Source organism: Triturus cristatus, chromosome 1_2, assembly GCF_964204655.1.
Source record: "Triturus cristatus chromosome 1_2, aTriCri1.1, whole genome shotgun sequence".
Lineage (NCBI taxonomy): Eukaryota > Metazoa > Chordata > Amphibia > Caudata > Salamandridae > Triturus > Triturus cristatus.
The window spans coordinates 1145021560-1145049211 of record NC_140580.1 but is presented as its reverse complement, the minus strand read 5'-3'; the positions used below and the strand labels follow the sequence as shown (position 1 = coordinate 1145049211).

At 45.1% G+C, this 27652-nt stretch overlaps 1 protein-coding gene across 1 annotated transcript in view; it reads left to right on the top strand.

Moving 5' to 3' along the window:
- Positions 1-5872: 5872 nt before the first annotated feature.
- LOC146868882 (general transcription factor 3C polypeptide 4-like) overlaps positions 5873-27652 on the top strand; it is a 53400-nt gene continuing 31620 nt past the window's right edge. Inside the window, exon 1 of the mRNA XM_085613912.1 lies at positions 5873-6201. Within this exon, the coding sequence (XP_085470038.1) occupies positions 5953-6201 (249 nt within the window). The 5' untranslated portion in view covers positions 5873-5952. The remainder of the gene's footprint in view (positions 6202-27652) is intronic.

The window sequence follows — 27652 nt, the reverse complement described above, 5'->3', positions numbered from 1 at the left end:
TCTGTCAGTTAAAATCTATCATTTTAGATTCCCAGGATTTGCTGTAGACTTGAAGTTCTTCTTTTGAAATGTTCTTACAAACTGTTCTAAAATCTTCTTAAGGCTTATCTATCAGCCAGCTGCTGAATAAGGTCTTACGACACCACTTTGCAAAGGGATGTTTTGTGGGTTAGTGCATTTGTGCAAATAGGTGAATTTTCTCTCTATATTTTGTCTACTTTCATTTCCATCTTCATTCTTGCTCTACTACCCCTTTCTGCTCATCTCTTTTAATAGGCTTTATTTGTATCCCAAATAGTGTAACATAAGAACTCTGCCTCAAGGTACAGATGGCCTTTTCGCATATTGAGAAAAAATACCGTTTTAAGAGAGTGAATGGTGTCTCCAGTTTTAGAAATGTTGAAAATGTAGTTTATTCCAGCAGTGAAAAAGTTATTAATTTCAGAACATCACATGATTTTAGAGACTTTCTGTTCAACGAGATTAGTGTGCTATGATTTTGCTTCTTCACAGGTCCAGTCTACAGCTTTCCCAAAAGCAACTAAGTGGGATAACTTAGAAAAACCAGTTACACTAGTAATACTAGTCTAACTTCTAAAGCCAGCATGTGGTAGGATAGTGCCCTGGGCACAAAGACATTTGGCGCCCTCTCTGCTGCTATTGAATAAAATGAGATAGCAGGTGCCCCCTTTTGAATGCTGAGGTCAGCTCATGACTGATCACCTCAGAGCAGTGACTCCCCCAACTCACCTGAATCACTCACAGCTCAGGTCTGTCATACTGGTGCAAAGTTGTTTGTTGGCGGGGGGGGGGGGGGTGGTGTTGGTGTGTGAGGGAAGGATAAGGAAAAGAACTGATGGGATGTAAAAACAAGCTTTGGCATAGCCATGACGTGCTGAGTGCTGGCTTACTCTTGAGTCTTGTCGTCCTGGTGCATCACAGGGAGCCCGTGGTAACGGAGAGCTCCAGATTTAAGCATGTGTCCCTAGTGAGGCGCATTGTGATTGCCCTTTCCCTTGCCATCCTCATCTGTTTGTGGGATGTACATGCCCCAACTGATGTCAAAAATAGCCAGTACAGTATATTGTTCTCTCTGACCTTGCACACTGTGAAAATTGCGTGAGCGTCGTCGCTATGATGTCACAAACTATGTAATGCAATGTTTTGTCTGGGTAATACCCAACTACTGGTACAATGCACCATGCGCCTACTCTGACCTCTCCAACCGCAATGGACGGCATCGTACTAAGCTTCAAACATCGCAAACAGGCGTGATAATTAGGTGGTCTAAGCTTGTGACATCACAAGAACCAGTTGGAACGGAGCATGTTAAGATCGTGACATCACAAACAAACATTACAATGAAGCGTTCGAAGCTAATGACATCACAAACCGCCGGTGATATGCACCGTTCTAAGCTCCTAACATCACAATCAGCCGTTGGAGTGACGCTGTCTAACCTCATGACATCACAAACAACCATTACATTTAAGCGTTCTAATCTGATGACATCACAACCCGCCGATGGAATGATTCATTCTAAGCTCATCAAATCACAAACAACCGTTGGAAGGGAGCGCTCTAAACCTATGACCTCACAGCCAGTGGGCGACACGCTGTAAGTCTTACATCACAAAGCCAGTGTAATGTAGGGTTGTGAGCTATGACATCACAAGTCATTGGAATGTAGCGTTCTAAGCCTATGACATCAGTCATTAGAATGTAGCGTGCTCAGACCATTGCATTACAAACGGCCACAAGTTATTCTTCGTTTATGACGTCACAGCCAGGCTACTGAATGGAACCTGCAGAGCCCGAGGAGTGTAAAAGGCGCCACATATTGTATGACTGAGGAAGACTAAAGGGGAGGGCTGTCTTTGAAACGCCTGCGTCTTCCCTAATGACCTCAACCTTGCTGGCCACGCCCCTTCTGTAATTTCCGAAGATCCACCTCTAGCAGGTGATGTTTACACTGAGGGTTTGGGGTAGACCGGAGCTGGACAGGTGAAGCGCCGCCACATGCAGTGCAGGGGTGATGCCCAGCAGGTTAACACCCAGCGGGGTCCGGTCCGGACTGCAGATGATCGTGACGTCAGCACGGTGAGGTAAGTGAGAAGGTGGCTCGGAGAGGGAAGAGAAACATGGTCCCAGACCTGCAGTGCTGGGGTATTTCAGAGTCTCACTGGAGTCTATGCCACCAACCCCTCAGGGCTAAGGCGTGCAAAGGGAAGCATGTTTTCCCCACAGCTCAGGCTTGTGCAACCCTTCATGTAATCCAGCCAGAGAAGCAGCTCAGTATCACAGTGCACCTGTGGCAGAGATCTTTGATTAATCTGCCAATTAGGGTTACTGCATCCAGCAGGGCTGGTACGGCGTTTCATCCTTCCAGGGACACAGACTCGCATCACAAGCCGTACCTGTTCATTATAGAGCTTCACGGCTGAGGCTGCAACTGCAAGCACTGTATAAAATAAGTTCTGTGTAGCCTCGTTCACGGCTCCCAGTGCTCGGTTATCCCTCATGCCACAGTTTCAGCGGGAGTCTCTCTGTAGTGTACATAGTAGGCAGCCTCTTCTGTTTTGGCTGCAGGCGCCGTGACGAAAAAAAGAACAAGCAGCCACAAAAGTGAAGCGACCGCCATTGAAAGAGAAAATAAAAGCCAGGGCCAGCACGAGCGCCATCTGTTTCCAATTAACGCGAGACGCGGGTGCGATAATTGGAAACAGATGGCGCTGATGCTCGCTCTCGCAAGCCCTAGGCCAGGGGAGAGAGAAAGCGGGACATGCACCCGCCTTTGGCCAATTGCATGCTGTCTTTCTTAGAAAGATGCACGCAAAGGCCAGTAGCGTGTGAGCAAAAAAAAAAGCATACGCACGAGCGTGTGGTGCGAGTTGGAAGTCCTTACTAGAAGCCTCGCAGAGCAACTGGCTCAGGCGAGACCTAAAAAGGACCAATAGAGGTCAGTAAAATACCAAAATCACTTTAGCATTCTCTAGATTCCAGTCCATAGAAATTGTCTTCCATAAGCACCCGTAGAGAATAATATTTTTTTCAAATCTTGTAGAGAGCTGAAAATCTTCTGACCTTTCTTGGTGATTGTGGTGGGTGTGGCTGTCTTTTTACCAACCCCACCAATCGGTCTAGCCATTTTGTCTCTTCTGTTTCTCTACATGCAGCTTTGAGACATTTTTAATTTGTTAACAGCACATCTAACATTTTGGCTGTGGATGTTCTTGTTTAAAATAACACCATTCCTGCTTATAAAAAAATCTATATATGTAATTTGGCATAGTATGTACTGCTGGTGTAAACAAACCTCAACATCTAATGATTGGTGTTGATGCTCTAGAGATTATTGAAAATGTTGTTGTATGTCAACTCCATTCAAGAGAACATAAGTTTAGCTACCAAGCAGACCTCTTGCAAATTGTGTGTGTGGGTGTGTGTGTGCGGTTGTGGTTTGTGTGTATGTGGTTGTGGTTGTGTGTGTGGTTGTGTGTGTGTGTAGCAATGACGTTAATGGTTCTACATGTCAAGATCCTGAAAAAAGAATCCTTCCGTAGACTTCCATTCCAAAGGTGAGGGTCTGCTGTAAGGTAGTGGTAGTACCTGAACTGCAAAACTCTTACCATGCAAGTCAACTCAGCAGAGACACATGCTCACTGTAGGAAGCCATCACATCTACACACCTTCTTTGAAGCCATTTTTATTGTGTACCCAGATTGTTGGGTTCCTGCTCAGTCTGTCTTCATAGTTTGCTGCATAGGAGATTTTTTCTCTCCTACTGAAAGATTTTACCTTTGTAGTCACAATCAGCGGTAAAAGAGGTTTTGCGAATTTTGCCTCTTCTTTAGTGAACAAATAGATCAAAGTTCTATTCATGGTTAGCAAAGGTGTCTTCAGTACAAGGTGGCTAATATTATACACGTGCTTAATCACGCTGCAGACATTATATCCGATATGATCTTCAATGGTTAGCATTTAAAGAGATTACATAGAAGTGCTATGACCCAAAGTGCAAAAACATGCTGTGTTTCACGCAGGGCTTTGTGTCACCTTGGAACATGTTAAGATCATGCCCAAAATCCTGTTCATATTGAGTATATACAACTTAATAGCTATTTATCTTATTAAACAACAAGTCCTTTGTGCATTTCTAATGTAACAAGTACAAATCTGAACTAAATGGCATGGATATGTGGCAATGCAGAGAAAAATCTACACTGACAAGCCATACAGATCAATACTTCAGTCTCGATGAAAACACAGAATTTGTTGCTGTTTGTACGCGTGAGCCTCCATTATAACCAGGTGGGAGTTCGGTCTCAGCAGTAGTCAAACTCTGCAGCTTAAGAACTTGTGCTTCCTCAAAGTAGGGGAATCGGTCAGTATTATGGAGCAATAAACACGTGTTTCCTCCATTTTAAGGTAATAACAAGCATTGGCAACGCGGCCGCGAAAGTGAGGCGGCCGCGCAAGTGAGGCGGACGCGGCCGTGATTCACAAAAGCATTAAAATAACAAAAGCATTAAAATACACAAGCTTTAAGTGACGCGGCCGTGAAAGTGATTGCGTGCTGCGGAGGAAAGACACATGGCGCTGCGCGCGTTCACGTGCACTGAAGCTTTAGGCAGCACTTTGAAAAGCCGTATACAAAATGTCTCGGCCAGCCCAGCGCATGCGTTGGATCAGGCGAGACCTAAAAAGCACCTGCGGCATGTTCAAAAGTGAAAAGGCCTTAAAACGGAATCACTGGATGCTGTCTTCTGCATGACCTTAATGCAGACAGGTCTGTGCGCCTCTATAAAGACTGGTCCTCTGCTCCAAGCGCACCTATGTAGAAAACTGGCCGTGCTAGCTTCTAAAGCAGCAGTGTTGACATATATTTTGCAAATAAAGATGTTATTCTATCTTATTTCCTCCACCACAACCTGATTTATAGGTATTTTGACATACGGTTATTGACATAAGCAGCTTGCTTCTGCACTCACTTAATCCTATTCCAGTTATTGGCGCTGTTATTCTCATAATTGATTTATCTTTTCTATGCTATTTTTCCCTTGTAGTGTAAAACACAAGATTCATTAAAATTCTGCTGGTATGCATCAGGGCTGCCTGTTAGTGTGTTTATTGTGGCTCGTCAGTTCTGGATTACTAAATGGGCACTGGCCTATGGGCCCCACTCCTTTTAGGAGCCTGCAACAACGGATTAAAATAATATTGATTTGATCTTGAAGAAATTACAATCAAGCTTTCTTAAAGTGTTTCCGAATGTTTGAAAAAATGAATCCACTCAAAGGAATGAAAACTTTCCTTTTTTAGATTTTAGAGAAACTACAGTATTCTTGTAAAGTACCCATTAACAACTTAAAGTACCTAACTCAGAGACATTAGATTCACATAAGAGTTTGTACCTTAAAAGCTCATCTTCCGGCAACCTATACTTGAAGTTAAAAAGTTGTCATTGCTCTTACATGCACAAGAACGACTGAACTCACTTGCCATTATGGCCACTGAATTTGAAGTCTTGCAAAAGGTGGACTTCGAAGATATCCTGAAAGATTTATCCACAAACTGAGGAGATTGAACATTTAAAGTTTTGTTGGTTTATTAGAATGTAAAAAAATGTGTTTAATAACAATAATTGTTTAGTTGTGGGTAATAAAATTGGTTTATTAAAATTGTTGGTTGGTAAAAATAAAAACGTATGCGATAATTTGCGAGGGGGATCGGCACTGTCTGTCGTGGGCCAATCATTCGTCGAGCTGATCTCGGTGCGAATAAAAAGTGAAGGAGCAAGCGGGCAATGTTGCTGTCAGCGGCCATGTTGGGTGAGGATAAACACTGGCGCTCATCCTCACCAAACATGGCGACGCGCGGGTGTATCTCAAAAAGGTCACATTAGTGACGTCACAGCGCCCCTGCGCTGCGTGCTGCCGAGTGAGAAGCCGGATGTCTGTAGTGCAGGCGATGCCGGACTCTAGTAGTCCCCAAGCCATCCCGACGCGCCGGGAGCCGGCAGTGCAGCTGCACTACCCCGTCTGCGGACCACAGCCGCTGCGCTGGTCCGAGGACAACTGTGTGTCGGTGTGCACGAGCCGAGACGTGTCCGTGCTGGAGCAGATCTCCAACATCCACAGTAGCGCCCCCGAGCTGGTTTTGCACCGCACCGTTGTACCGGAGCCGCCTCGCGCGCCCAAGGTGAGCCCACCACGTGCACCGAATCCGGACGCTCATTGGGCTGTGCCGAAGACGTCACCTGTCTCTGGCAATGCCTGTTTTCTATTGGTCCCCGTGACATCTGCCTTGTATAACAGCTTGAATTCAGGTCTCAGCCGATGACGTAATCTCCCATGAATAAAGATCCTTTCTCATTGGTCCGCTAACATAATTACCTTTAATGACGACTGCATTTCCATTTGTAGCTACTGATGATGTCATCACCTGTTATTACAACTGATCATTATTTGTGGGCGTGAGCCACGAGTCCTGTAGGGCCCTATTGATGACATCACCGATTGGTAAAATCTCCTTGCTATTAGGCATTTCTGGCAGGGTTAGTGACAGGAACAATTTTAATGGGTCTGATCAATTCCTATTTGTTGCTACAGGTGATGTGATCACAACCTATTGCTTTCATTTTATAGCGTGCTAACAGATAATTTCATCACAGATTGTTTTGACAGCTTTTCCATTCGTCACCTACTGGTGATGTAATCACACAGTGCCATGGCTGCCCTCCCAGAGGTCACTGTTGGAGCTCTGATCACCCATTGTTATGTCTGCCTTACCGTTGTTCACTGCTACGTTATGGTAGTGGTGTTCTTATAGGGTGCTAATCACGCAGGAGGGTATCCGAGTGGTGTATGTATGTGTATATATATATCGGGCCTACCTGTCGTCATAAGTACTACATTTGCATGCTCCAGCTGTCCAAACATTTGTTTAGGCAGTCTTGGTGCAAATAAAAGTGAAGAAGCATATGAAAGAGGTTGCTGGCATCACCAGTTGGTGTGACTTCCAGTCACCCAGGCCCTAGTCAGCAGCAGACTCGACTACAGAAACGCCATCTACGCCGGAGCCCCGACCAAGCTCATCAACAGACTGCAAAGAATCCAGAATGCCTCTGCACGCCTGATCTTCGACGTCCCGCGCCGCAACCACATCACCCCCCACCTGAGGAACCTGCACTGGCTCCCCGTCGACAAAAGAATCTCCTTCAAGCTCCTGATCCACGCACACAAGGCACTCCACAAGACCGGCCCAGCCTAGCTCAACCATCGACTCTCCTTCTACGTACCCAACAGGAATCTCCGCTCCGCAGACCTCTCCATGGCTACCGTCCCACGCATCCGTAGAACCACAGCCGGAGGCAGATCCTTCTCCCACCGCGCCGCCAAGACCTGGAACACCCTCCCGCTCAACCTACGACAAACTGAAGACCTTCTAACCTTCTTGAGACGACTCAAGACCTGGCTGTTCGACCAGTAGCAACAGCACCCTCCCCCCCTCACTCCCCGCCCTCAGCGCCTTGAAACCCTTGCGGGTAAGTAGTGCGCTTTAAAAATTATTTGATTTATTGATTGATTAGGCATTTCTGTCAGAGTTAGTGACAGGAACCATAGTGTGCTAATCACCTGTGAAGGTATTCAGGTGCTCTGTAGCAGGTGTGTGAAGCCAACTCTGGAGGGTTTACTCGAAAAGCCAGGTCTTCAGTTACTTGTGAAACCCAAGAAAAGAGGAGGAGGCTCTGGTGTGTCGGAGGTCATACCAGGCTTTAGGCGGCAGGTAAAAGAAGGTGCGGTCCGTGCTCTTCCTTTGCGTTTGCTAGTGAGAGACCAGCAGAGTGGAGCTGTCAAGAAGGTTGGTGGAAGTGAATGCAGCTATTCAGGTAGACCGCGCACCTGTTGTGGAGTGCATTGTGGGTGAGGAGTTTGAGGTGTGCACACTGGTGTATCGGGAGCCAGTGGTGTTCCCTGAGATGTGGTGTGATGTGGGCATGGTGCGGGAGGTTAAGGACTAGTCTGGCTGCTATGTTTCGGACGGTCTTCAGTCTTCTTGTGAGCCAGGCGGTTATCCCTGCATACAGGTTGTTCCCATAGTCTAGTCTGCTGGTGAGGAGGACTGGGGTGCTCGTTTCCCTAATGTCTGGGGGCCACTTGAAGAATTTCCTCAGCGTTCTTAGGGTGTTGAAGCAGAACAAGACCACTGAGTTGACTTGGCAGTCGTGTCCAGTTTGTTGTCTATGATGAGTTCAGTTTGAGGCAATTGGATGTCATCCAGGTGGCCACTTCTGTCATGCATGTTATGAACCTGTTCCTTGTGTTGGATGGTTTGTCCAAGAGGGACAGTATCAGTTGCATGTCTTCTGCATAAGTGAGGATGTTTTTGTTGTGAGCTCGTATGAAGTCCACCACTGCTGATGTCATCATGCACTGTTATAGATGCCTTTGTATAATTGTATGCAACACCCTAGGCAGTCAATTGGCTCAAACCATCTAGCGGCTCATCACAGCAGCATTGTTATGAAAACTCAGTGCAAAAAACAAACTGTATAAAACATATATACATTTTATTTAAATTATTGATAAAAGAGTGAATCGCACATCATATACACAATACAACATGATTTCGGACTGACAAACATAAGGTTACAAAGGTTATGAAAGATGATAATTGATAACAGATACAAAAAACACTACAAATACATGTATACATAATGAAAAAAGGTGGCTATGAGATAAATCTTCTCAACTCGTGTTTCGACGCTAAAAGCGTCTTCATCAAGAGAGCCACGATGTTATCTTTCTATACAAAAGAAATGGGCTGAATCAAATCTAAAAGCTGATGCACAAATGATGCCAACAAACGGCCACGTTTTGTATTTGTCCTTCAAGGTATAATTATGTTGATATGTTCACAATACCAAAAGCGCTTATTCTTAATATGCAATAAGATACAGCTCTGTTTGTTGCTTCCAGGTCCGGATATAATGCAGCCAAAATGCAAGGGCAGCTTGATCCGTCTATATGTTGGGGTATACAAAGCGTGGCGTTGTGCTCAGCATCCGAGTCGGGCTCGATGCGGTATCTTACTTCAGCACCCGAGACTCCACTTGATCCGACATATGGCGGATCAAGCTGCCCTTACATTTTGGCTACATGGTATCCGGACCTGGAAGCAACAAATAGGCTTCCCCTTGGAGAAAGCACCTTCATTTAGAGCCACAATAACTGTTGGAGGTGTTCCTTTTCTCTTTCTACCTTTGGAAAAAATTGGTATACTCCTCATCTTCACAAGAGTAAATCCCTTAACATTTCGTGTGAGGGAACGGTTAAGAAAATGATTTGTGAATACTTACCAATGTGCAGGTTAGTGCGCGTTCACGACCTTCCAGTTCTTTCATGCCACTGTCAATGAAGTCCCTTGATTCCTGTGCAAGTAAAAAAACAACAAAAAAATACTGTCATCTTTTCCCCTTTATATATAATCGGACTGCCATGTCCTTATTAGGTCGAGCTTGGGCAGCGCTGGGAGGCATGCCCACATTTTTCATTGGCTTATGTCATTGTCCACTGTAAACTGTGGCTGTTCATTGGGCAAAAGGATTAGTAGTCTCTCCTTAGTACCGCCTTGTCTCATTTTGTAACCTCCCATGGCGACACCCCCTGTTACGCATGTTCCTCAGTATGCTTTAATTACAGCTTGCGAGCACTATTTTCTCAAATAGCTTTGCAGGACATGCTCTCTCCTAACGCTTTTTAAAAAATGTTATAGCACGAATTTCCAATGCAATAGGTCTCGCAATTGCAAGAGTTTAAGCTATTGGCATTGTAAATGTCAATGCCATTTATTTATCTGTTTTAAAAACGACTCCTAAATAAAAGGCATTGTCATTTACAATGTCAATAACTCAAACTCTCATAAATGCAAGACCTGTTGCATTGCAAATGCTTGTTTCATTATGTATACATGTATTTGTGTTTGTAGTGTTTTTTGTATTTGTTATCAATTATCATCTTTCATGACCTTTGTAACCTTATGTTTGTGTTGGTCCGAAATCATGTTGTATTGTGTATATGATGTGCTATTCACTCTTTATCAATAATTTATATAAAATGTATATATGTTTTATACAGTTAGTGTTTTGCACTGAGTTTTCATAACAATGCTGCTGTGATGAGCCGCTAGATGAGTTGAGACAATTGACTGCCTAGGGTGTTGCATACAATTATATTATTGCCCTGTCCTAGGAGTTCTAGAATCAATACAGGGGGTCCTTGATATTTACAATAGCTGCCTTTCTATCCATCGCTCCAAGTTATGGCATGGCTTGTCATAACCATGAGTTATGGGTAAATAATAGGTGCTCCCTATTTGTCATTTTTTTAGTGTTGTCAACTTCCATCATTATGACTGTCTCTCCCTGTCAGATAATATTGAAGAAGTCATCGTCCAATTTGGGTATTGGCGGTTTTATTATAGCGCGTACAAAACCCTTTAGCATTAAAGCTCTTTACAAGTTAAAACCATATTAAGCAGTAAACCTAAACAAATATATGCAATATTACTATGCTAATATGCAGAAATATTCAATGTCGGAACCTAAATATTTCTAAGTCTAAATATAATGGTACAACAAATATACATTGTAAAGTAATCTATCCAAGTAGAGTTTAAAGTACCATCCAGCAGGAGTAATACAGTCTAATATCCCAACAAAAACTCACATATCGCTCAGAAGCGGGCCAGGGTAGTAATACTGATCAAGAAGAACAGTTTTAGTTCTCTTTTGAAAGTAGAGAGCCAGATGAATTCTAAACTAAATCTACTAGGTGCATTAAAAAAAACAAGCATTGGCATAGCCAATAGGTCTCGCCTTTGGGACCTTATAAGTGTTTAGCCATGCAACAGTTGCATAACTAAATACTTATAAGGTCCCAAAAGTGAGACCTATTGGCTATGCAAAGCGGCCGTGCGGCCGCGAAAGTAAAAGTGATCCCGATCAAACATCAAAGTGGCCGTGCGGCCTCTAAAGTGAAAGTAATCGTGGTAAAGCGCGACCCGCTCACATGCACTGTAGCTCTAGGCTGGCCTGGTAGCACTTTTTGGAGCCCTCTCGATAAGTCTCGCCAGACCAGCGCATGCGCTGGGTCAGGCGAGATCTAAAAATGAAGATAAATGGTACAGAAGTTCGAGTTATGAAATAGTTGAGAACCCAGTGGCAGCTGGCACAGGTAAGCGCAGTGGGGCGGGGCAGGGGTACTGGAGACGACAGGCGGCGGAATCGGTATTATTTATTTAATTATACCTATTCCGTTGTCTGTCGACTCCCCCCTCCCACCTGCCACTCAGCGTTTGACTATGCCGGCCGCCGCTGTGAGACCACACAGAATCTTCAACTTATTGGCCAAATATTGGGTTTGATCGTAGTGTAATAGTTTATACACGAGGCAAGCAAATATGAAGGTGGGTCTGCCATCGATCTGGAGCAGATTTGAGAAGCGCATTAGATGGGACATGGTCAAAGCGACCATTTCATGAGATCTTTCGTGATACAAGATGTAAGGGACAAGGTGAACGTTCAGTCTTCTGGAGAGAATGGCATTTTCCTAGTCAAGTCTGGTTGGTCCTAGTGCTTGGACTCAGGTTCCTGAAAGAAATGGTTAATGGTCCCTAAATAAGTTCAAGCTGGTAATGGACACAAAAGGTCAGAATGTTGATGTATTTCTGGAGATTGAGTTGTGTATCGAGAGTAAAACCCAACAATTTTGAGAAAATAATTATCTCGTGCTCAGGACCAGGAGTACATCATGGGGGAAAAATTGGTATGCTTTATGACCTTGTCGTGGCAAAATGCTGCTAATTTCTGCTGCATTTATAGGATACCCTGTCAACGCCTGAGAAGAGAAGTATTAAGGCTGAGAATCGGTGTCAACCCTTTCTATCAGAATAATGAGACAAAAAGAGTAATGATTGGTAGTAATCGGAAGTGCAACTGTATCCTGGGGACAACATGTGATATTTTACATATTTTATTGGATTGATATATGGTTTTAGAGTTACGGAAGTAGATATTATGTCCAATTTTTAAAAAGTATAGTATAACTAATGGGACACAGGCAGCAGAACCTTTAACTGAAATGAAGAACTTCAATACAGTCTGTGCCCCGGGGAGGTTTATCCAAAGAGCAAAAGAAGACTTGAGATGTGTCTAGTATCAATATGCCCTCCTTTTCACATTTTGAGATAAGATATATGATTCAAAGGAAGGTAAGGATGTTAATAAAGAATTGTAAACTGATGTTTTAATTGCCTGTGCCTGGGGGGAGTTTATATAAAATTTAAAGAAACCCGACCAGAGTTAGTAATGAAATGCTTGACTCATGGTACGTAAAGTGAATTACTAGGTCTGAAACATGGCACAGGATTTTAAATCATGAATTTTAAGATGATGAGTCTAAGAATTTTTTTAATGATTGTAGGAATTGTATTTATGCTGATTTTATATGTTTAAGGACTGTGGAGTCTAAATAAACGTTGTCTTGCCAACAATTTGTCACTTTCAATAATGGACTCCTCAGTTCATCAATAGTGATATATGAACACCATCTGCAGAAAATGCTCACCCTCTCAGTGCTGGAAAACATCAAGCATTAACATTCGCCAAGTTCAGTGCAGTTCACCCCTCCTGTAGGTTCTGTCCTTTCAGCAAAAGTTGACGCGTTTCATTCAGAAATATTGTTTATGTAAGAATCTGCCAATTATGCAAGAGACGGTAGATGATGTGGCAAATAAGGAAATTCATAATTATACAGAAAAAACAGCTGAATCCGATGACTGTTGTGACCCGAGGGTACCCAACTTGAAGGGATGCTGCAATGAGCAGGCAAGGGTTGGAATGAGGTGAGGTGTATTTGTCTGAGGAAAAATACTAAAAGTTAAAAATGAAAACAACATGTTTTTATACATTTAATGTGTAGAACAATAAGCTACAACACAAGGAAACATGGCTCTCACTTTATGTATTTGCTAAGGGCAACTGACGTAAAAAAAAGTCGGTCCTGTATTGCAAACTTTAAAACTGAATAGTGCAGGAATTTAACACAATATTTTATATCCATAGTCCGACTAGACAACAATGATCGTTCTACAACGTTTTAGTAGATTGACAAGTAAACCTCCCTTTGTCTTGCACCATTCAAATATATTTTATTGCGGAGTCTTTACAGAGCTCTCATATTGCACTTCGATTGGGAACAAATGCGAAGACCACAGCCATCCCACTTTTGAGACTTCCACAGAGTTGTCGTGTAGTTTCCACCCTACGGTAGGAACTGCACATTTGTGGACAGCATAACTGTTGGGATGGTGCCAGACTGATTCCATGCATCCCCCTTAGGATACGTGGTCCTATAGGCCAGTTAGCTCACAGTGCCACTATGATTAACCCTAAACTTAGGCGGGTAGCGAATGTTTCTGGCAACCCCTGACCACGACAGCCTTGATCCCCCAGGAATCATTGTAACAGATCTAGAACCCTTTTGCTCAGTCACTCATGCTCTCTTTATTCTTAGAGAGCTACACAAGGAATACACAGTGGGACATTTTCAGTGTTTATTGAACCAACGTGATTCTTGTATAAAATATATGTGCTGCAATGAGCAATAGACAGAAGCAGATAAAAGTTCTTAAAAGTACCAGGACAGTGAACAGAATATAAAGTTCCACCATCATGCTAAGGCAACATATATATGCAGGCATACAACACAATATGGAAATCTGGTAATTCTCCTACTATGCCGTCCCTAACCGAAGTGTCTAGGGCATGTGTGTGTTCAGCCAACAATGTCAGTACTGAATGAGCCAACCATGGCTACCTGAAGGGAAAGAATGTAAGTCCCTGTCTTGGTACCAAGCTACACACCCTTCGCAGAGATGGCAAGCTGCTGGGCTGAAGCTTCAGTGTGTGGAGACCTCGCCAATGACAGCAAAGTGCTCCTCTAACTAAACCAGGAAATGCTTGTTTATTTATAATGAAAAGCATACTTGCAAGTCCTGGGCAAGCCAGAATTGGTATGGTTTATAGATAGCCGTGTTGCCCCGTGGATGAAAAATAGAACAACATTTGCACAATGTGTGTGGAGGCCTTGTATATGGTGTTCAAGGAATTGTGATAATGGTCTAGTGAAGTGGAATCTGTAAGCAAAGCATTGTCACACTAGGAAATGTGTGTAAAAGGTTATTGTGTGAAAGGGAACGCAACTTAAGAAATGTGTTCATGGTGAAAGATTGCATTGTTTCTGCATGGGCCTAACTAAGACACATGACAAGTGCACCTCCAACTTTTTAGGTCTCGGCCTGGCGAAAGCAGCGCATGCGCTGTTCTGCCATGCGGAGGCCTTTTGGAATCAATACGATTCCAGTGTGCACGCGGGGAGACAAACGAGACAGAAGATGTACACGCGGGGATTGGATGCTTTACTGGCGGGGGATACACTCGGGACTTTTTTTTTCGCCGCCAGTAAAGGCAGTCCCCGTGTGCACCTCTTCTATCCGTCCCATGACAGGCCGCGCTTGTTCTCTTTCTTTCCTTTTCGTTCTCTAAAGAAGTGCGTGTTTAGTGCTCGCGCTCTTCTTCTATTACTTAGTTATTTGCTGTTTCCTTCTCGTACCGTCTTTTCATTGTTCCTTTTTTGATATATATTTCTTCCTTATCTTGCTTTTTCTCCTCCCCAAACCACCCCCGCCCACCGTTTTCGTCTCTCTCACTTTCCGTTTTCGTCTCTCTCACTTTATCTTCCTCTCCCTTGTCCGTTCACCATATCTCTCTTTCTTCCTACCTACAGGGTATTACTTTTCGAGTCTCACCTGGTCTTTTCTTTCCCAGCTGCACGCCTCTAAACCTAAGCATTGCATTGTGTTCCTCACTGCGAGGAGCAGATGCTGCAATAAACGCACCTTGATCCTGCTCTGCGCACTCCCGCTCACTCTCTCTGACCAGAATGACAAATGTCAACTCACATATGCGTCTCTGGTCTCCCCTTCGGCAGCATTAGAAATGTCACCTGCCTTCAAACCCCAAATGTCTTATCTTTCAGTCTGGAGACCTGCTTTCTCCGGTCGTGGCATGCTACCCTGGGGAGTTCCTTTGCTCGCTGTTTTGTGTCAAGGTGTGTGAGTTTGCCTGCTCTGTGTGCCTTTGATTTCCTCAGGCATTGTTCGAGCATGCTGCGGCTGTCGGCACTTCCTCCATGCAGAACATAGTTTTGAGATGCGAGGCACGCGTGCTGTTGGCCGTTGTGTTATTTATTAGTTGGGTGTCGCGGGTCAGCTGCAGACGGCATCCTCACAGATCTTGCGTTTTAATAACCCCTCTCTGTACCTTTTGCTCTTAACATCGACTGGTGAGGTGGATAACTCAGGCAGGAGATGAGAGAGAGAGGAAGTAGCAATTATACCATGAGTATTTCGGACAGATTTAGGAGCGCCCCTCCCGTTTCACCCTCTGAGAAATGTTGCTGCTGAGATTAAGTGGCTTGTCTAAAAGCACACATCGAGTAGCGGCGTAGAAACATAACTTTAGCTCGCGCCTCCTGAACCCAATTTATGGCCACATTTAGGTGTTGGAAATGTTTATTTTATTTAGCTTGTTGTCAAACGTTTCACTACACTACAATTGAAATAAGAACCCCTTTACTCGGTTGAGTTTTGCTTTGCCATTTTGTTTATTAGAGTATGCTACTTTCTAATACATCTTAGACTTTAGAGTGAAAATTACCACCTGAAATGTGGTGTTTTCACAAATCTATCCTCACAAAAATATTGCCAGTCTTAGAACATACAACTGTGTAACATATGGGAAACTTGCAATGCTTATGTGAAAACAAGCATTAGCCAAGCAAGTAGGTCTGGCTCTTTTATATTTAAAGTGTATCTTTTTCATAGGAGAGTTGGGGTGCTGTTGTTGTTGTGTGGCAGTTTAGGTGGACAAGTGAGTCAACAATCAGACGTGCGAGTGAGTGCATGTATGCAAGAATGAGTGAGTCCATGAATAAATGAGTGAGTACATGCATGGATGGAGGGCTGGATAAGTGGTTCAAAGAATGAGCGCATGGATGGATGCAGACAGATTGACAGGTATCAACAGTCTTATAGCTGCATGGCTCAGACTGGGTACTACAGTAACATCTGCCTGTCCTATGCAATTATCATTATACCCTATCTTTATATCAGTCCACCCTATGCTGATGTTATCATGTCCATGAGAAGGTATGACGTGTATGTGACCAGGAGGATACAAAACTGCAGGTCCGCTAATACAACTTGCTGCTGGCTAAAACTCTGGGACTGGTTGGAGGTGACACATGACAGAGGATCACTAGACAACAATACATATTTGAGCAATGCTTATTAAAAATAACATACAGAGGTTGATACTGCATTTTACAGCTATAAATAATGTTTTTATTAGAAATTTAAGTTCAGCAGTGTTGGACCTGACATCTTTGGTGTGGTGTTCCACAACATTTTCCTTCAATCTCTGTTTTTGTTGACTTCGTTTTTGCTGGCCTCAGGACTCTGTGTCCTTTACTTCTGCTAACCAGTGCTTGTGCTCTCTCCCTAAATCATAGTAACATTGGCTTCCACCCTAATGGCACCTTTAATTTACTTGTAAATCCCTAATAAATTGGTGCTACATGTACCTACGCCCTGTGAATTAAATGCTACTGTTGGGCCTGCAGCACTGATTGTGCCACCCACTTAAATAGCCCTTTAAACACGTCTCGGGCCTGCCAGGCTGAATTGGGACAGGTGGGGCAGGACCAGGACGAAGTTGTTGCTTTTGTGTAATTACACAGATTTTCAAGAAAATGATGTGAGATTACACTTAATTACCCAAAATAGGGACCCGTCATTTAACGCTTTATTTTTAGCCCAAAATGATTCCAGCGCAGTACACAGTTGTCGAACAACAGCTGCTGACGTTCTGGTTGTTCTAATTGTTTTTACTCACCCGCCCTGTAATTGTGTTGCGAACTGCAGCGTAATTATGTGACCTGGCATAATTTGGGGGGTTTCATGCAGATTCCTGAAATTACAATGCTGTGATTTAAATTTCACCAGGGGCTAGTTGTGAAAAATGGTCAATATTAAGTCCAGCCTTCCCATTCCGTTTTCGTTAGGCATGGCCAGCACTTACCTTCAGATTCACTGAAACAGGGTCCTGGGGAGGTGTGCCATGGAGGTTTCACCAGCCGCCATCTTGTAAATGCTGGTTGAGGGCGCCTACCCAGAGTGCCGGCCCATGTGTCAGGAGCCACAGTGGCCGCTCGCATTCAGCCTGCAAACGAAGCATTGAAAATGCAATAGGTCTCGCCTTTGATTAAATAATGCAAAGCTATAATACAATACCATTAGCAAAGCAAATGGCTTTAACTTAATCAAAGGCGTGACCTATTGCATTTTCAATGCTTGTTTTATCTTTGAACCCCTTCATATGGAACTGGGGCAGCAGTTTCGATTAGTCAAATCCCCAACAGTGTCTTTAGGTCTTCTTCTTTTTTAGGTCTCGTGACGTAAGCAGCACATGCGCTGCTCTCATCTTACGAGGCTTTTTGGAATCGATACGATTCCAGAAGCCTCGTCCCAGCTCTGCCTTCAATTCTCATTCGTGCGTGTCTTTTGGCATCAAGAATTATGTAAAAGGCAGTGTAATGATTGCACCTAAGGCATGCCAATCGCTGCTTGTTGCCACCCTATCATCTTGTAGCCACGCCCAGCGGGATTGGATCTTTTACCCGCGGCGTGACAGTAGGTTTATTATTAGCTTGCCGCACTTTATTACTTTGATTCGGAGCGCGGTGCCCGCTTCAGGGACACCGCGCTCCGTTTATTAACTTTGTTTTATTGCTTTGTTTCTATTATTAGCTTGCCGCACTTTATTACTTTGATTCAGAGCGCGGTGCCCGCTTCAGGGACACCGCGCTCCGTTTATTTACTTTTTTTTTTTATTACTTTGTTTCGGAGCGCAATGCCCGCTTCAGGGACACCACGCTCCATTTATTTTTTATGGTGCTGGTGGCTGTGCGGTTGTGGTCAGCGTTGCTTCACCAGGGGAAGTGTCTCTGTTTGCTTCTTCTCTTTGTCAGACATTAGAAGTGGAACTGTTAAGAGATAACCATTTAAACATGTCCAAGCGATTTCTCAGAGTGAGAGAAATACTTTGCCATCAAATGTTTCTTTTCGGGTTAGGGATGCTTGAAAGTCATTTGAGAGTGTTTCTTTGATGTTTGCTCTCCCCGATGTAATATTTAATTAACAGTGTGGCATCGCAGCAGCGAGGCTACTGTAGAGAGACGGGAGTCCTGTTTGCCAACTTCAGTCTGTAATTGGAAATGTCAATAGCAGAACAGCAAAGCAGTGTACTCATTTAGCTGCCCGCGCGCCGCGCTTCCTCTCGGAGCTGCTTGACAATTCGGGTCCGTATTTGTTTATATTAATTAAGTTAATTGGAAAATGATGTGCTTCACATGTGTTGAATTGCGAAACATCCAGCCTGTGCATTGGAGCGTGCTGGCTCAGCAAAAATACTCTGCTTGTTTCCCATTGATATCCGTTCATCCCGGGGTGCTGCAACCACACTAGGCACGGGCTAATCGTTTCTTTTTCTGGTACGTCGAGCAACAAAACATCCCTGGCAAAAATAGTACACCTTCTGGAAGCATCAAGGGAGGAATTAACACGGAAAGTAGATGTATGCGAGTTTGGAGTACATATCTCAGGGCTTTCAGTGGGTTGAAAAAACTGGTAGGTCTCTCGAAGGGGCGTGGCCCATGTAATTAAGGGCGTGGTTTAAAAATACCTGAGCTAAAAACCTGTGCTTAGCATCATGTGCCGCCCAACTAGTATTTTGCTGTTTTTGTCATTACATCCAGAAATATAATAGAACAAATAACATTACACCTACAAGAAGTAAGGACTATTGGCTTTGCCAATGGTTGCTTGTTACATAAGTCATATATGCAACAACTATGGCTTCTTTGTACATCATATTGAAAACGCTTCAGTTTTGAAATGATGAGGCTGTGAAAGAACTATAACGAGTTTCTTTAAAGTTGTAATAAAATGCAGTTAAGGGTGGTACTGCTGCAGTGTTAAGATTTGTTTCTCCAGCCTGAGGGTGCGGGCAAAAATAGAGGGCCCGATACGGACCCGTCTCAGCACCTGCTTTATAGAACTGCCAGAGCTGAGCACCGGCAGGACCCGGCCCACTTAAAGCCCTGCATATCTTATTACGCAGTGATGCTAACAACTGAGTGAAGTTGCGGAGGATTTGCTAAATCTGGTTTGAAATTTATTCCGACTGTCCTGTTGTAGATGGTTTCTAATGGATCCAGTGCTGGCGCATTGGCTGATCCCTTGCACTACCATGCAGTGGAAGGAGTGTGGTAAATGGCCATCGATTGGGACAATACCCTGCCGCATCACAGTCAGGACAAACTTTGAAAAGAAGCATTGAAAATGCAATAGGTCTCGCCTTTCATTAAGTTAAAGCCATTTGCTTTGCTATACAATACCATTAGCAAAGCAAATGGCTTTAACTTAATCAAAGGTGAGACCTATTGCATTTTCAATGCTTTTTTGTTGTTCATCTTCAACCATGCTGCATAGCAAATGTGCTGCTGTACAAAATGGCTAAATAAACACATTAATAAAGTAAAATAGCTTTCACATATGCATCAACGCGTGGGAGGGGGCAGGTGGTGATTGTCACTGGGCAAACAGCAGTGGGGGCAGGAGAGGACAGAGAAAGGAAGAAGAACAGTTGGACAAGAAACAAAGGGCCAAGGTACGATATGGGAGGGTGGAGGCGGCCAAGCGATAGAGAAAACAACGGGAAAGCAACAATTTGGGAGCAGAAAGCAACAATGGCGGGCAAGCAACAACACAGGGGTAAGAAAAGACTCGGGAGGAGAGAAGAGGGAACAAACAACAACAATGATGGGGGGAAAAAAAGTACCTCAATTACAGTGCGAGCAGCAGAAGGACACTAATTAAAAAGAAGCAATCAATACTTGGTCCATGCTCCTCAGAAAGGAGAAACGAACGAAGAGAAAGTGAAACCGTGCTGACCAATCAGGAGCCAGCAAATAAAAATGACAATGAAGCCAACGAATCATAACCAGCGGCCGGGCTTCAGGCCCCTGTTAGTTAACAAAATGTCTTGCAAGCAACAGCGCATGTGCTACATCAGGCAAGACCTAAACAAATGTTTTTTTTTTTATTTTTTTTTTATTTTTAAACCTTTATTTGTGCATATTAAAAGAACAAATACGGGCCTACAACCGTCAGGCCGGCCACGGTACGGTTAAGCACTGGTACAAACATTACATCCCCTGTGCATCAACGGTCAAGATTAGCAACGAGTCATGAGGTATACACTGGAGAGATCCTTGACACCAGGGGAAGGAGAAGTGAAGGTTAATTTTAAGGTTTTCAAAATAATTTTATCAGGGAAAAATCAGTAAAGAATGAGAACCAAGGAGATTCGAGTCCGCAAGATAGCTTCACCACACGGGAGAGCAGCAGCATCATTAAAACGGTCATGGAAGGAAAACCTCAGGCAGTGAGGCGATGCAGTTATATAACAGGATAGTCACATGAGTAAATATGCACCCCTCCAGAGCCGCCCCCACTCAATCCACCCCACACCCGGACCCCGAATCGAAACAAGTATAGCGCAGAAACATAAAAGAAAAAGGCCCATAGAACTAAGTAGAAACAGTGAATTACCCCCCCACCCTACACCAATGCGGAGGCTACGGCCTGCCCCCCCCCCAGCATAGTGCCTGTCGCCCAATGAACCCGAAATATAGACAAGAGAGAAAGTAGGAATAGAGTGAAGAAAAATAAGAGAACAGAGAGGTAAGTGGGGAGGAGCCTACGTTACCCCAGAGCGCCCGAAACCATCGGCCAGCTATGGCCTCCACCCACTGAGAACCCACTACGCCGAAAGCGGTCGTGGGAAGATAACGTGTCACAACAATTGAAGTGAAGGCGGACAAACCGCGACGAGTGCGCACAACATATGCAAACAGTTCCAGTCCCAGTCCAGCCCATCCGTGAAACCATGGCGATATAAATCAGTTTAGCCCTGGCCCGATCGCGGGCTTAAGATTACCCCAGCCCCTACATGAAGGCCCCGCCCCCCGTGCAGACAAAGACAATATGGCCGCTTGGGAGAAGATGGTGAAGTAGAGTCACAAAATGGCCGCCGACCATCTATTGAGGTCCCCTTGTACACCACATAAAGTCCAAACCTGGCATGTAAAGTACAGGAGTTCCACAGAAAAGAAGCAGTAGGCCACCGTGAACAGTTCCTCGAGGACGTCAGGTGTCGCTCTGCTGGATACCCTTGCGGGCACGGTGAGGCAGGCAACAACGAAGCAGGCAGCAATGAACGGGGAGACAAAGTATCCGCAATTGAGCTGGAGAGCGATTGATCCTGGGTGCCGGTAAAGCCAGAGGCAGGCACCAGTGTAGCACGATCATAAACAGCCATTGCGTCCCCGCAAGAGGACAAAAGCACTGGCAGACCCACGCCTTGTTGATGACAAACGGGGCGCTCACGACCCGCAGCCGACAGTATGGAGTCAAACCGCTCACTCAGCGCTTGCAAGCCAAGACACATTTGTAGACGCAAGTCCCGCAGGGCAGCCAGAACGGAGCCGCATGTCAGCGGAGGCTGCTCCCCCACATCGGTAGCAATCCGGGACGGCACTGTGGAGCTGGTGTCTGGTAGAGGGAGGGCGAAGCGGGCAGCGGGCGAGACCAGAGTAGCATCCCCCAGCCGCGAGCAGGCAATCATCGCCATGTTTTACCGCAGCACGGTACGGTGGCCAGGGGGGGAGGTCGTAGCAAGGAGGCAATTCCCCTCAGGTCTGCGCCGCAACAGGGAAAAGCCAACAATCGCTGCCCTTCCCTCGGGTTCTCTTTGCAGCCGACTAGGCAATAGAAGAAGGGGGTCTGCAGCCTCCCACAGCGCGGTCCACGGAACGGGGCAGGAGACCCGCCGCACCGGGGCTTACCCTGTAGCTCCAGCCCATCAGTTGCGGGGTGCAGGAGGTGTCTGGGCGTCCCTCCCCCGGCTCATCCGGCGACAGTCCGTGGTGTGAGGTGGGACCGGGACCGTGGGGCTCAGGTTTACGCTAGCGGGTCCGGTAACTGCGGAGCTTCCAGGGGGCCGGCCAAGGCCACAATAGAGCAGGAGTCCAGTGCGGAGAACAAAAGCACCAAGAACTCCAGCGTCCGGGCGGGCTAAGACTCCGGGAAAGCGGCGGCGCGGTCAGCGCGTCGTCGCACACGTTGCACCTCGAAAATCGGCGAGGATAGGAAGCAGGATGATAGTCCGAGGCCAAGGGCCGACGGAGCTGGGCGCTCAAGCGTCTGCTCCGGTCGCCATCTTGGCTCCTCCCCTTTAAAAAAACAAATGTTTTTGTTCATCTTTTGCAATCCCTTCTCTGGTCAAATGTTCTCCTTCTATTGGGTCAGCATATTGGCTGACTGTGAGAAGCAGAGTTGTATCCTGACAATGCATAGGATTGCCTCAAACACCTTTGTAGGTCTCACTTAGGCAGCGCATGCAGTGTCTCTTTCGAGACATGTGTCTACAATGTGGGCTTCAAGCCCCTCCTATCTTTTCCATTTGTTCCTGTTACTGCCCTTCCTAAATGTCTGCTTTTGTTTGGTGAATATGCTTAACTAGTCCCTCCTTTTGTACCAGGAGACAACCTCTGTTACAGTTTGTCTTACTCTTTCAAAAAAAATGTATGTTCTTTCTTGTGACCAATTTATTTTTTTAGTTTGCCTCGGCTCGTGTATCAGCACGGGGCCCGCTTCACAGGCACCGCGCTTTGTTTCGGGCGGCATTTAAATTTTCCAACCAGTAGCATGTGTTTTACATGTGTCAACAAACATTCTTTTGTTTTATCAGCACGGCACACGCTTCACGGACGCCGTGCTTCATGTTTCACAACTGATTAGGATTCCAGCCTCACGGCAAGAGCGCTGTACCAGAAACTACTTCCCCCAACGTCCCCGAAGGCATTTTATGATCCGGGCGGTCAACCCCCACTGTGCTGCGCTCTCCACGACAGCATGCCTGGAATGTTTCAAAACGTTTTGCTGAAATAATTTTCCCCCTGTTCGTAACGGAATCCTATGGTTCCACTGTAGTTCCCTGAAATGTGAGCAGCAGCATGGGCCCCCGATGGCTTTAGGCAGAGGGTGGTAGTGGAGCCATATGACGTCATGGTAACAAAGCAGTAGCAGCGCCACTGCAGGATGTGAGGTGGGTCATGTGCTACGGCAAGATGGCTGCTCGGATTCCAGAGGATGCTGTGTGAGTGCATGTGCAAGCATCAGCCCGAGAGTGATTGCCTGACCCCTGCCACCGTGACCACACTGCTCCCGGGCGCTTATAGTATCCCGACTCTTCCCCTGACGCTGCTGCCGTGAGAACCGGTGTCCTGTGGCACATCTGAGTGCGCTGTGCTTACAGTCACAAGATCTACTTTGTGTGCTGTTGTGCCCCTAACTTTGTATTTGTGCAGCATTTCCTGTAGAGACCACTTTTTGCACATTCACAGCTGGTCTTCACAAGCTGAACCTAAAGCCTTACCTTAGCACTGACTCTATTTGGTAAGTCCCCAAAAAACAAACACACACCACACTCTCACACTCTCTCTTTCTCTCTTTCTCTCTCCACCTAAACTTGAGAGCTACCCAGAGTTTTCTGCTTCTTTTTTTGCATAATTTATGCGGCACTCTATGCCTGAAAGGAAATTGTTTTGACTTATACTGGGTGCTCCCTTGTGTTTGGACAAAGCTATACCTCTCTGAAGAATACTAATGAGAGCGAACCAATTGTCAGGGTTTGCTTTTATTCATGTCAGGTTGGCTTGGATGGTATTTACCAATCCAAAGCTGTAATACTGTGCCTGGAGTGGTTAAAGGCCTCGGTCATTTGACAGCTCGGCAAGGATAGCACTGTGCTAATCCTATGCTTAAAAACTTTGCTGTAGAAATGGTAAAATACTTTGTTCCTATCTATCTCGGCGTGGATGGCACTGTCCTAATCCTACGCTTAAAGACTTTGATAGAAAAGCAGACATTTGAGGGGAGCAAACTTCGCATCGCCGGTGTTGAGAGTGCTCTATACCGGAGCTGCTTTCCACCTAAACTTGACAACTACCCAGGGTTCTTTGCTTCTCTTTTTGCATATGTACGTGTGTGTGTATGTATGTGTATATATATATATATATATATATATATTTATTTATTCACCAGCGCCTCCGCACTCACGAGCAGGTGCTTGGTCACGCCAGGGTGCAATCGTCATTAAATCCAGTGCTCTTGAAAGAAGAGACCAGCACTCACGGGGAGAAAATTCCAATTGGTTCTGTAGGTCCAAAAGCATTGGAATGTTCTCCCCCCTTGAGTGCTGGTCCCTTCTTTCAGAGCATTGGATTTAATGGCAAGTGCATTGGTGATAGATAGATATATATATATATATATATATATATATATATATATATATATATATATATATATTCATCCCAAGGTTGCCCAAATGCGGAGACGCACACAATGAAAAGGCTGACCCCAGTTTTCACAGCGGAGTCTTTATTCGGCAATCAGCAGACACATCCGGATATTTCCTCGCCTCACCCAACATGTTTCGGAGCTCCTGCTCCTTGATCACGGGTCGTGGCTTGCTCTGTGTGCAGATGCGTAGGGAGGCAGTCTCTTAATTAGCAATTTATCGCCCTCCAATGGGCTTCTTCCTCGCTTTGCTTTCTGGGGCTTGCAGTCCCTGCGCTAAAATATTACCCTGGATGGGTTCTGCATTGAGAACTATGTTTTCAAACTCTTGATAGAGCCTCCAGTGCACCTGCTGACGTCTCCGCATTTGGGCAACCTTGGGATGAATATATCTATATATATATATATTCACTGAAAAAACCATAGGTTTCACACATGTTATAGTTAGCTGGACATTTTACTGATAAAAAACCAATGAAATTCCCCCGTTATAGTTACTGCAGGCAACTATAACTCACGCGACCGCAATCCTCTGCTGATGCTAATACTGTATTTAGACACTTATTTGCCCATGTCTTCTTCCATTAAATTTTAGCTTTACATATATTACAAATATTTTTTTTTCATAAAGACACATATGTCATCAGCAGAAGATTGCGGTCGCGTGAGTTATAGTTGCCTGCAGTAACTATAACGGGGGAATTTCATTGGTTTTTTATCAGTAAAATGTCCAGCTCACTATAACATGTGTGAAACCTATGGTTTTTTCAGTGAATTTGCAAGGTTTTTTAAATGCTAAGTTACTTTACGCCATTCGTGGCGTGCGCGCCCAGTTAACGCAGTTCGTTCCGTGCGTGCACGGTGCGCTTCGCGCACCGTGCGCGCACAGTGAGCACGCGGTGCGTTTCGCGCACCGCGCGCCCACTTTACGCAGTTAGTGCCGTGCACGCACAGTGGTCACGCGGTGCGCTGCGCGCACCGCGTGCCCACGTTAAGCGGGATGGGCCATGGGCTTCGCGCACCGTGCGCACATGGGGGACATATTTTGCGCATCTTTGTGAAATGTATTCTTTGTTAACTTCTTAGACGTTATATGCCATGGGGTAGGGAAAATGTGGATAATTTTTTTTTTTTTTTACAATTTTTTACCGTACGCGTACGGTAAGCGTAATCGGCGATTTTCCGGAAAAAAAACAATTTTTTTTTTTGGGGCTTGGGGGTGGTTTGGGGACCCCTGTATCAATGCTGGGTGGTTAGGATCTCATGAAACTGCCTCTTTACCCCTTTTTGGGGTTCGTTTTTGCTGCCCAACTCAGGAAGCGAGAGAGAAAATGGCGGCCGCCGCTTCCTGGTTTCGACCGATTCGAATGTTTACTAAGATCTAAGAGCCAATCAGAATCGCGCTCGCGCACGCCACCGTACGCGTACGGTAAGCTTGCGGTAAGCGCACCGTAAGCGCACCGTAAGCTGCCACAGATATATATATTGATTTAAAGGCTATTTTCTCAGAATCTACTGAACAGATTTACACCAAACCTACAAAAGGCACTTCCTTGACCTGGGGACTACCTCTCTGCCAAATTTCATTAAATTCTGTTCAGCCGTTCGGGCTGTAGCCCTGTCTAAAGGTCCTATGGAAAAATGCATGGGAAAAACGCGTTTTGGGACCCCCCTTTTATCTCAGCCCCCGCTTGACGAATCCCCCCGAGACTTTCAGGGTAGGAGCGGAGCGTAGCGCCCCACCTATTTTGAAAAATTCGCGAGGATTCGTCGACCGGCGCCAAAGTTATTCAAAATAGAATGTTGCGGATTTCCTATGGAAACGTGGTCCTATCTATAACTACCTACTGGCGACCGCCAGTAGGTAATATATATATATATATATATATATATATATCTATATCTCAGACCAGATGCATTAAACAAATATATTAACATTTCAGATATATGTGAGGCATAGTAGGAATGCACAGCAGGTTAACATAGTGTTAGTGAGAATGCATAAAGATAACACAGGCATTGTGGTCCCCGATCATTTCCAATGAGTATACGTTAGACATGAGCTCCTGAATGAGTCTTCTGGCGACAATCATATACACTGGGGCACTCAACACAGGAAGATAAGAACTGTAATTTAACTCTTCATCACCCCCTATGCACTGCAACTCGGGTCTCTTACATCCAATAGGGTGCTAGGTATTTCCTTCACCCCAGGGCCTCACTTATCCCCTCCTGGGCCCCCCGCTTCATACTGCTGGTGAGTCAGATACTCCCGATATGGACCCCATATACTATAGGGCTGCATAAGATCATGATAGGCTTCAGATTGTGTACTGCAATATGTAATATCAGTATGCCATTCTGCCACTTCTAGAAGAGGTCCTTTCATCCAACGAATGGTGCTCCTACACTGCGCCAAAAAGAGACCCAGTGCCACCAACTGTTGGCTGGTCCGCAGAACATTCTGGTCATAGTCTAGTAGGACCATCACCTGCTTGCAGACTAATTCCTCTCCTGTCATTTCTCCAAAAATATAAAGATCATAAGCCAAAGGTTCTGTATACCAGGGCAGTGTCATGCTATATTTGTGAAGCCTGCATCATCTATGTCGCAAAGTCTTCTCTCGGACCGTATCTATGTAATTGGAATGGAGTATAATATATCTGATTAAGATATTTAAACTGCACAAGTTGATGGCAGCCATTCATCGAATACTGCATATTACAGAACAGCAGTAACTCCATTATTTTTCAGTGATATCTAAGCCCAGATCGTCTTGCCAGTTTCTGCAAGCCTTGTGGATTCCAGGTTGCCTGGCCTCCTGTGAAAAAGCATATAAAGTTGCTACGGCGCATGCTGTTGTTGTCGCTTGTATGAGATGGGTATGGACTGGCACCTCTGCTGGCTCTGCCACATTGCCGTCCGGCAAGCTCCTCATCGCGTGACGTGCCTCATAGTAATGAAATTGCGCTAGCACGGAATCGTATCATATTCTGTACACTAACCCGGGCCCAGTCGTGGAGCATGTTATTATACAAAAAAAGTC